This window comes from Cricetulus griseus, unplaced genomic scaffold (genome assembly GCF_003668045.3).
Source record: "Cricetulus griseus strain 17A/GY unplaced genomic scaffold, alternate assembly CriGri-PICRH-1.0 unplaced_scaffold_3, whole genome shotgun sequence".
In the NCBI taxonomy this organism is placed as follows: domain Eukaryota; kingdom Metazoa; phylum Chordata; class Mammalia; order Rodentia; family Cricetidae; genus Cricetulus; species Cricetulus griseus.
The window spans coordinates 1,023,734-1,035,331 of record NW_023277030.1 but is presented as its reverse complement, the minus strand read 5'-3'; the positions used below and the strand labels follow the sequence as shown (position 1 = coordinate 1,035,331).

The 11,598-nt window shown below is 45.7% G+C and overlaps 1 protein-coding gene across 1 annotated transcript; it reads left to right on the top strand.

The window, feature by feature from the left end:
• Positions 1-1,907: 1,907 nt before the first annotated feature.
• Positions 1,908-9,310, top strand: LOC100764822 (NUT family member 2). The gene is made up of 7 exons (XM_027432262.1): positions 1,908-1,965; positions 4,323-5,031; positions 5,688-5,816; positions 6,793-6,950; positions 7,393-7,688; positions 8,003-8,119; positions 8,552-9,310. The coding sequence occupies exons 1-7, from the start codon at positions 1,908-1,910 to the stop codon at positions 9,308-9,310; spliced, it is 2,226 nt and encodes a 741-aa protein (XP_027288063.1).
• Positions 9,311-11,598: the final 2,288 nt, after the last annotated feature.

Below are 11,598 nucleotides of genomic sequence, written 5' to 3'. Positions count from 1 at the left end.
GACATTATTTACTTCGAATCTGCCTCTAGGTTCTTCCTATAACATCCACTATGTTAAAATCTTTTTCACAAGGAGATCTCTGCTAATAATTCCAGTTCACAAATGTTTCTTATGAAATCGGTGTCATCCTACCTTTAATTGACAGTCTGGGTCCCTCTGACCCTCTCTTCTGGCCAAAACCCCACATCAGGAACACTACTGACTCCTACCAGGGAGGTAGGGCTTGCAATCAACAGCTTCTGTGGCAGCTCTTTGGATTCTGAGTCCACCTCCCTCCTCAACCATTTCCTAGCAACCCTTCAAGTCACAACATGAGACACAATGTTAACTTAGGAACCAGACCAGCTTTCTTTAAACGGGTGCTACAGCCATGCCCCCACACTGAAAGGCACCTGCACCTTCAGTTATAATGCTGTATCATCATCAGAAAATATCACAAGCCAAATGCATGCTTAATTTACCAAACATTGAAGCATTGTACCTAGCCTGACCCAACTTATTCATGTTCAGAACAGACACTATCCTATAATGGAAGAAAATCATCTAAAGCAAAGTTCTTTTATGACAGAATATCAAACATTTCATGCTACTGAAAGCCTGCACTTTGTGTATTATCAACTGATGTCAAAAACTCCCAATATGTAAGATGCAAACAGCATACCACAGTGTAGAACATTTGGGGCTTTTACCCACTATGCATTGCAATGTCATCTCCAGTATGTGCAATTGTCATACAAATGCAAATATTATGTGTTGTGAATGCTGTTTGCTTTAGCATCATAACAGTAAGAATTCCTAAGGTGAATTCTATTAAGTCAGAGATGCAACCAAGAAACATGATAGAAAGGACACCCGCATACAAAAAACCAAGATGGAAGCCTACAGCTAGTGAATCCAGGATCATATTGGCGCTAAGAATGAGGTGGGCACATGCACACACAAAAATCAGTATTGGGCAATAGCAAATGGAACCTTGGCTTTGTCAAAATGTACATAGGTAATGGGTTTCTATGCCTGGAAAATGGGGGCCTTGAGCCTCTGTGTTTTGGAGTAGAAGGATGTTTTTTCTCTTTGTGTCCCTCCAATTTAACCGTGTTCCCACTAAGGAGCTCAGGAGGGGCAATTTATCACATAAGCTTACACATTATTTTTTGTGGTGGAGAACAGATTTTTAATTGTCAAATATCTGTTTGGAATAAAAGGACTCAATACCACAGACGGAAAGAAAAGTATTTTCAATTTGAGTCCCATGGGTTACTTATGCAGAGCAAAGCCTTAATGGGCTGGGGAGTCTAGCAAAAGGGTGACTGAGACTATCATGCTTCAGGGTGCAGATATACCAGCACTTCTCTGGCTGGACACACAAGGACTGCTTCATAAAGAATGATATGCACATGGCAGGATAATCCAAGGATCTCCCAAGATCATAATTACAAATATGTCTAGCTCTGTTGCTTAGACCCTCTATATTTGTCTGAATATATAATTAGTTGAGTAAGTGTAAACATTGTAAAAATACTCACGAGCCTACAGTCTCTAGGAGTGATTTGGGACTCAGGATGGAGGAATAAAACAAGGTCTACTAAAGATGAAATGAAGGAAGAGGGCACTGGTGACCCCAGTGTGCTGTGACTATAAGAAACCATTAAAATGTGCCTAGAAGCAAACACCAAGTATGTGCAATCAATGCATCATTTAAACTGACGCCAAGGTTCTCATGTACCTGCCGCAACCCCTCATGGAATGTCCCCAGCCCTGTTTAACTCTCTGCCCCTCCCCCACTGTAGAATGCTCAATGCCATGTTCTGAAGCAGTTTACTTTCAAAATTTCAACACTGTGGCTGGCTCTCTTGAGACTCTGGTACATATTGGTGACTCTTGGCGTGATTTCTCTGAGATTGATCACTATGGATCCTAGCAGTCTGGCATGGTTACTGTCCAAACCTGTAGGAATAACTTCAGAAGGTAAGCCTGGAGTATCAGAGTGTGGCACCAGAGTCCCTGCCACTGGCAGTTTAAATCTGTTACTAGCAATGATTTACTGGACCAAGTGAGTGGGTGGGAAACAGCTCTGGACTTCTGCAAGGACATCTCACCTTGGAAGATGACAAAGCTTATGGCAAGATGAACAGAGCCCATGGTGGAACTATGTTGACACAAGGAGGCACACTTGATCAGAAGATACAATGACAGGCCCTAGACTGGCTCTTCCTGTGTGTCAGGCAGGTCTACTAAGCACAGTTTACAGATGTAGTGGAGTTGTTCACTGTGGTGTCTCAGGGAATATTTATGGGCAACATTTGAGCTCTGGGTCATTTCTCCAAGCCGCTGGAACTTGTGCTATGACATTATGGGTCTCAGAAATTTAACTGGGCCACAATAGACCTTAGAAGTACAGTGAAGAGAAATGACCAGGCAGGAAATAGCCCATTGGGGTCATTTCTGTGGGGATGGAGGTTACTCTAAAACCTGGCAGCCCAGAGTCGCACATGCCTTCCCATGGAGGAAGGCTTCTCCATCACCAGGTATTTGATGTCTTCAGAAGCAGAGCAATTAGGAAATATCAACTAACAAAGAAATAGGTGATTGCTCTCAACTTTTAGACCTACTTGTTTTGGTAAGGCTTGAGGGGAACCTTGGCAGATTCCATGGCAGTTGAGTGTGATAGAGGCAGAAGGACAAACACACTAGGCAGACAGAGACTAGTGAGAAATTTTATTAGAAAATGGGGTTGGAGAAACAGGTAAAGATTCACAGGCACAGAGACACAGAGAGGACAAAGAGAAGAGGGAGACAGAAAAAGTCCTATCTTCCCCAAGGGAACAGTGGGAAAGACAGAATGAGAGAGAAAAAGAGAGTGGGGAAAGAGGGAGAGAGAGATCAGAGAGCAGAAAGACAGCATTAAAAAGAGGGCTGGAAAGAGATAATAAGCTGGCAGAGGTATTTCTTTTAAAGGGTTTTTGCACATGGGCTGACCGGGGCACTGCCTGAGGTTATTCTCTTGGTGACAGGGACAGGCCAGGATAATGCCTGAATCGTTACACAACTTTTTAAAATGTCAGTTTAGAGGTGTTGTCTCAAGAGAATTTGTGAAGTTCTCATAGCCCATCATGTAACTAACAGGAATCCTCTCTTCCCCAAAGCTACCTTCACTCAGGGAAGGGTCCTGAAGTGCTGTTGGTTTGGTTGGGTTCTGAAGTGGTTTGATCCTTTTCCTGAGGCTTTAGAGAGAAGCAGTTGTCTTGGATCATGTTCTGTGTTACTGTTAATCAGTGCTAGGACATGTGTCCTGGCCATCATGTACAAGCTTTTTGGAATTGGCTCTCTTTGAGGGGGGCCCTCCTGTGTTCCTACTTAACAAAAATAATTTCAAACAATGTCTTCCCACTTGGCACCTGGCTCATGACTATACCCAACCCCAAAAGCATTCATTTATATTGACTATACTCAACCACCAAAATATTCTTTATATTGTTGGGAGCTCACAAGTAAAGGACCACATGTGGTTTTCATTTCATGGCCAACTTTGACAATACCAGTGACTGTGATAATACACAGAAACCCCCTGGCAGCCCCTCCACTCACCACTGCTGGGCTTTCAAGGACAAGGTACCAGGGTTCTGTATAGGTATCTTACATGCAAATGCTGTGAAACATCTGCAAACCACAGTGTGGATCAATGTGGATCAGGGCAGTGTGGAGCTGCCATAATCTATCCCATTGCTGTTCTCTGTGGGAGGCATTAGGAGAGGGAGGAGCAGCATGGGTAGGATATGCTACGGGGTTGCCTCCAGGATTCCGGAGTGCTGGTTTGGAGGGTAGCACTGAAGTGGTTTTGGTTTGCAGTGCTGGGCTACAAAGGGAGTGCGGATTGAGAGTGTGGAAGGAACACTCAGAAGGGTTTGAGGTTAAAATATTTGAAACCTGCCACCTTTACAGAGGCCCTTCTCGAAACTGGCCCTCATTGATGGTGCCTTGCCTCCCACAGGCATCATTACTGGCATAATGGTCCAAACATAGTCACACTGATCCATGCCTAGGGAGAGAGCTAGAACGCTGATGAGTTTTCTGCCAGGGATTCCCAAAAGAGTCTCTCAGGGGTGGGAAAGCCGAGGGCTCCTCTCCACAGCAGCAATCAGGGAATGTTGCGAATGGACAGGAAGATCTCTGCTGAAGCAATGCTCAGTCAGATGAACCGAGCAGGGAATTCCTTAGGGGACATCTGCAAACAGTACAATCTAATCTTCCCCATGATCCTCCCCTAATTACCATTGACTACCAGGACTAGAGAGCTGCCCTCCTGTTTCTCTTTAACTTTCCAGCATCTTCATTGGGACAGGACATGACTGTCAACCTCGATGCCTCCATGTCTACATTTGCAACCCTGCCTGTTCTCCCACCTGCCCCCCAGCCAACACTCCAATTATTCTGGGAGCCCCCAGCACACCTCCTGACTGGAGGCATCTCTCCCTGGAATCCTCTAGTGTTATCTGCCTTGCCTGGGATGTCTTTGGTGGCAGAAGGTGGAAGTACGACTCTGGATACAGCTGTACCTCTGAACATTGTGCAAGTGGGGACACCAGGCAGGTCTGTACAGCCCATGCCCAATGCAAACATTGTAGTCACAGAGGAGTCCCTCAATTGTAATGTCCCTGTGACCCAAGGCGGGGTTATAGGGTGCCCTGCTTCACACTTCATGACAGCAACTGAGGAAAATTCCTTCATAAATGCTCAAATTGCTTTGGCCTTCCAACCCCAAGAAGAATTGTGGGTCCTGGGCTCTCACCCTCCCACAACACAGCCAGTTGTCCAGTTGGTTCCTGTCCGGTCCCCAGTAAACTCAGCACCACCTCCAAAAGGAGCAGTTGGAGATAGTGGACCAGCCAATGTTCAAAACAGCTTCCCAGAAAACTGCTTGTCCAAACAAGACAGTGTCTATGGGAATATCCAGCGCTGGCAGCATATCAAGACTCTGGTCCAGCGGCACCTGTCCCAGACTCCAGATGTGTCAGCTTTCTCCTGCTTCCTCATGTGAGTGTCACCTGCGCCTGGAATGTCCTACTGGGCTCCAACATGATGAGTGTGTGGTGGACAAGGAAGGTGCTGAAGGTGACAGAACCACTCCAGAGAGTCACAATCTGAGAAATAGAGGTGTCAAACGGGGGATCCTGGAGTCCCAGAAATCTAGGGTTTGGATTTAGGCCTTTCACTCCATTTGGTAGTTTTTTGTTGCCTTAGCATTTTATCTTCTATCACTGACCTTAGTGTTTAGGGCCCACAGCATGTCACAACCAGGATGGGGAAGAGTGCTGGACTCCAGAAAGACCTGTACATTTGTCCCTCACCCCACCGTCTAAGGAATTTCCCTTAAGCCAGAAAGGCTCCAAACCTTCCCTGGGGAAACTTTTGGTCTCTTTGCTCCATGATTATCTCCAGCATGGATTTGCACCATTGACCCAGTCATTTACCCTAGGTTCCAGATCATTCCATGCATTCTTCCACACACAGTGATAGAAGGAGACTCACATGGTAGGCTGGGAAATAGTCAGAGATCTTTGTGTTTATGTCTGCTGTATGGTTAGGAGTTCCTAGAAGCTGACTTTATTCTGACTCAAGGTTATAGATGCATCTTGGGCAGGGAATGCTGGATCAAGATTATTGGGTTGAGTTGTTCTAATGAATTACAGTCCAGTGCTTCGGTCCCTGGCCCAGAGGAATCCCACCATGAATGTGGAGGAGGGCCTGTGGAGGGGTCTGCAGGAATGGCAGTGTACAAGCAACTATGACCGGATGATCTTCTTTGAGATGGCTGAAAAGTGAGTCAAGGGAATTTTGAAGCAGGGCATGTGGAGAACTGTTTAACATGGGTGGGCCTGTTGAGTCAGGATTCTGGAGGAGGGTATATGTTGGGGGTACTCCTCAGTTGGAGCTTGGTCTGGAGAGTTTGTCACCCACACACTGCCAGGAGGATTACCCAATACTTGAGCCCCTGGTGGTAATCCATGAGGTCCACGATCCTGTTCTCACTTCCTGGAGTGCTGAGCTATATGCCCCATGGTCCCAGCATTTCTGAACTCATCGGTTGAAAAACTGACCCATTCCAGCCCTGTCGGGTCTCCTCCAACACCATGGATTGTACAATGCCAACATGCTCCACAAGTCTTAAGTTAACTACCTGGTACTGAGTCACTGCTTTTTGACAGTAGAGATTACTGCATCCCAATAGGGTGGCCTCAGTTGTATCCTCATTTACCTGGAGTGGTTGTGAAAAGAAGCATGCAGAAAGTAAGGAAGCTTCTTACACATGTGAGGACATGTCTCTGGTCTTCATGTCTTTGCTCAGTGTGATACTGTCATGCATACAAGCCAACAAACAACTCTCAGAGGGAAGCAGCCACACCTCTCAGTTTCCCTTCTACTTTCTCCTGGCATCTCCTGGGCCCTTGTCTCCCAGTTCATTCCAGCTCTCCCACCCTCTGCTTCAGCATCTCTGGATCTGGTTCAAGATCCCTGATGTACTTCATCAGTCATATTTGTGGCCATCTAGGCTTCTGTGTGGCTCTAGGCAAGGTCAAGATAGGTCTTAAGGAAGAGTCACATGAAAGCCCTTCTTGGGCCACCTCAAACTTTTTTGATTCCCACAAATACCAAAGGATATAGTGTGCCTCCAGAGCTGTGGTTATGTTCCAATATCAGCAACTTCATGGGACTGTACCAGGTCATCCCAAGACCCTGCACACATGACCATCTTTAGTAATCTCTTGGTTGAGTCCTGCCCTCCCTCATCCTTAGGTTTACAGAATTTGAGAATGCAGAAGAGAAGGAGAATTCAAGGCTGGAGATTGAGAATTCAAGGCTAGAGATGATGAGAAGTATCAAGAGCCAAGTTGTTACATCCACAAGGCAAGATCCTCATAGGCCCCCAGCTCCTGAGGTGTTTGAAGAGCCAGGTAGGGATCACATATCTTTAGGTCTCTATGCAGAGGTAAAAATCAGTCAAAATGTGTTTTGCCCTGAACATAGGCTTCTTCCTTCAGGTTAGGGCATTTTCTATGTAGCCCGGGGGACATTGCAGCCCTTAGTCTTGAACTGGGTAATCACTGAGCTGGCTACCATCATTGATTATCTCTGTCCTTACTCTCTAAGGACACAAACACCTTATGATCAGGACCTGGCCAATCAGTTTGGAGCATACCTGAAATATTGGTGGCTCCAAATACACTCTCACATGACTATCCTAGACATATCAACCCTTTGCAATGTCCCCTGTCACAGATCTTTAGGTTTGGCTTACCCTTGGCCATTGTGGTTCCTCTGAACTATGGTCTACATGCCATGATTAGGGTGAAACTAAACCATATCTATATATCATCATGTTCTCCTATCTCCTAGCATGCAACTCCATGAAGACTTGTTCCAAGACTGACCCTGCCTGCCTCCAAGTACTCAGACACAGGCAATTACAAAAGACTGAGTCACCCATGGAAATTCCACCTGAAGCCGTGCAGGAGTACATGGATATTATGGACTGGCTAGAGAGGCTTCCACAATTGTACACAGGAGAGTCCACAGAAAAAGTGGAAGAGGAGAACAGTGAGCCGGAGCAGAAAGAAGATGACTTCTACTCAGATGCTGGAGTCCTGAGTTACATTGATGAGCTGTGCTCCCAGAAAGACTTCATTGACCAAGTGAGCTGCACCTGGAGCCATGGTGTGGGCCAGATTCTGAGTTTGGCATCCCAGTCCTTGTAACTGAGCCTGAGCCTGCTTCCCTACATTCAGGGCTCTCTCTATGTCTCTGTCTGTCTCTCTCTCCACATATATATATATATATATATATATATATATATATATATCGTGTGTGTGTGTGTGTGTGTGTGTGTGTGTGTGTGTGTGTGTGTGTGTGTGCGCACACACACATGCGTTGGGTGTCATCATGACTTGGCAGCAACATGGAACTCCCTGTACCCCCAAGCACTCAATTCTTCTCTTTCTATTTATAGGTGGAGGACATAATAAACCCACAATTTATGGCAGAAATCCTATCTTCCAAGCCAGAGATGGACATAATGTCTCTAATGAAGGAGCTGGAGTATGAGGAAGAATTCAGTGTTGAGCAGGTAGCTAGGGAAGGGTGAACACCAGGGACAACAAAAAAATAAGTGATGGGTAGACAAGAGGCAAGCAGACAACAGGCAGACAGGATAAAGGAAGACATTAGGCAAACTGGGTGGGTCAAGGAGTTCTCCAAATAGAGTGCTGAGGGACACCATGTGGCCAGGAAAAGGAGAGGATCCTTCTCATAAGAACCATGTGACCTAAAGGAAGTCAAAGCATCCTGCCTGGGGCTTCACCGAGAATGGGATCAAGGTATGGACATGAGGAGGGGGTGAAGTACATAGCAGCAAGTAACCAGTCAAGTCAGCCAGCAGACCCTCAGTCTCTGACACTAATGGACAGTTGACTATCCCCTTAGCTACCTTTACCCAAATATTTTGGCCCCTGAGCCTTCCAACCTGCCATGAATCTTATATGCCAATTTCCTCCTGCAGCTGGTGGAAGAGAATTACCTGGATTTGAAGAAGAAAGGCTCAATGAGGGCACCTCTCAACCCTGGTGCCCCTCAGATACTTTCCAATACTTCTGTACCAACTGTCTTCCAACTTGCAAAGAGAGAAGGCCATGGTCCCCAAAGAGGGACCAGTGCACAGAAATGTTCCTCACCGGTGACTTCTTTAGATCATCAGTGTCCTGGAGCTACCAATGCAGAAATATGGGGGCCTAGGCCTACTGTCTTCCCAAGTAGTCAGTATTTACCCTCACTGGGAGACATCGGGTCCACTGTTATTCCCTATGGCAGAGGAGCCCATCCCCAAAGCCCAGGGCCCAGATGTACAATGAGCCTCAGAGGAGTTTCTGCTTTGGATGAGTTCCAGGAGGCACTGGGCAGAACCATTGAGGACAAAGAGGAGCTCCCCAGCTTGTCCTTCCTCCTGTGTTCCCACTACAGTCTGGTGCCATGGAAACTGTCTGGCTATTTGTGCCCCTATACAGGTCTCTCTGACTCTGCTAGTATCCCCAAACCGTTATCTCCAAAGAAGAGGGACCTCAGTCCTGATCCACCTTCAAATGACAAGTCTAAGAAGCCAGCTCTTATTGGAGGCTTGAAACCTATGGCTACGAGGTCCAACTCAGGGCTTGGTCATGGGATATTTGAAGGGCCACTCTCAGCCCTGGGACTCACTCACTCTTTGCAGGCACAGAAGAAGTTTGAATCACTAAGTACCCGGAAGAGGAAGAGGAAGAAGTGATACTGTGCGACCTGTGGGATGTCCCCTCAAAGCAGCACCCCGCACCCCTCTACCAAAAATGAAAAAGAAAACATACTGAGTTCCTTCTCACTCAGGGCTGATCCAGCTCTTGCTAAGTAGTAGAAGGCTAGAGGCAATGGGCAATAAAGACAGTAATGAGGGGTGTTGCAAGGAGTCGGAGGGTATTATCACTTTAGATGTTTGTAAGATACAGTGAATAAATGTAGTTTTGTTGAAAATGTTGTTAGGGACATGTCTTAAGGTTTCTATTGCTGTAAATAGATACCATGACCACAGCAACTCTTGTAAAGGAAAACAATTATTTGGCTTGCCTACAGTTCAGAGGTTCAGACCATTATCATCATGGCAGAATACAGGCAGGCATGGTGTTGGAGAAGGAACTGAGACATTGACATCTTAATCTACAGGAAAAAGGAAGGGAAATGTCTCACTGGGCGTGGCCTCAGTATATATGAGACCACAAAGCCCACTTCCACAGTGACACACTTCCTCCAACAAGGCCATAGTTCCTGAAAGTGTCACTCCCTTTGGGGGGCATTTTCTTTCAATCCACCACAGGCAGCTACTTATATTCTGATGTCTGAACTGCTACATGGAGTGAAGAGATAGTGAGGGAAAACCTGGAGATGCTGCACTCTAGGGTGCATAGGTGCAGACCCAGGTCTTTCTCTAGATTTACTCTCTGACCCTGGGAGCATGCAGCATACTGACAGCCCCCAGAATCATAGGCCTTGCCCTCTCACAAAGCCTCACTGCTTACAGGGACTACTTGGAACACGTTGTTATTATCTGTGTCCTCAAAAACCTTCACAGCCTGCAGCCCTGTGGACCATTACCCAGCTTCTAGAATTAGCCTAGCAATTGCATTTTTCTGCAATAACTCAGGGAGCATTTTCTGCTCCCATAAAGACATTGGTGGTAAGACTAATCCAGTCCTCAGCAAGCCAGGGATATCTTGAGTGTGTGTGTGGTTCTAGGAAAAGTCCTGGCATATAAACAGAAGGGGCAGTAGCCGGCTGGGGAATTTTCAGCCAGCTCTCATCTAGAAACACCATACTCTCTGACAGTGACAGGAAGAGTATATTCCTTGACTCATTTTTTTGTGGATTCTCTTATTTTTTTTCTTTATTGAGCATTGAGTATAAGACTCTCTATGTGCTAGGCAAGCATTCCACTGCCAAACTTTATCCCCAGATTCTTTTACTTTTACTTTTTGAGACAGATTCTTCCTGATTTATGCTAGTTGGCCTTGTATTCTGAGTCCGAGTGCTGCCTTTTCACTAAACAAGAGTGAAATCTCCCCCATGAGGACAGGAATAAAATTCCTAGTAAGTGTAATAAGAGAAATTGGACATGATGCTTTACGTTCTCCTCATAGTCCATTGTTGTGACACAGCATGTCACTCCTTCATGAAGTGCAGAAGGAGAACCCTAGAAGGAGAAAACACATGAGGCAAGTGTCTTACCTTTCTATTCCTGTGATAAACACCATGACCAAAACCATCTTGGGGAGGAAAGGATTTATCTTGCAGCTTACTTTTCATCATGCAGGGAAGTCAGGGCAGGAACTCAAGACAGGAAACTGAAGGCTGAAGTTAAAGCATGGGCTAGAGAAGAATGCTGTTTACTGGCTTATCCCTCATTGCTATCTCTGCCTTCCTTTCCTGCAACCCACTTTACAGAGATGGCACAGCCCACAGTGGTCAGGGGCCTCTCACATCTATCATTAATCAAGAAAATGTTCCCAGAATCGCCTACAGGACAGTCTGATGGAGGAATCTTCTCAGCTGAGGTTCCTCTTCCCAGAACCTGACTTGCATCAATTATACAAAACACTAACCCTCATAAGAATGTGAGGGAACATCCCCCTACTTTTCCTTCTACTCTTTTGGCTGAGGGCTGATGCTAGTTCTCATGGATCCCCAAGTGCTGTCTCAGAATTCACTGTACAATGGTCATCAACAAACTTCCTACTTCAGTCTCTCTAGGTGCATCCAGAAAATGGGCTTCTGACATCTGAGGTAATGGATTTCAGAAATTCTCTACTGGTTACTCTAAAAGTGCAAAGCAAAGCGACACATTACCTGTCACTCCTGTGGTGTTCAGAGAACTGAAAGCATTAGTAAGCATTCACAGTATTCTGCAAATGCAACATGTAATCTATAGTATGAATAGTCACAAATGGGAAGAACATTCCAAGACTGTTTATAATCTGCAAAGATGAGGAGGGACGTAACTAATATTTATGAAAATATAAGACAATTATT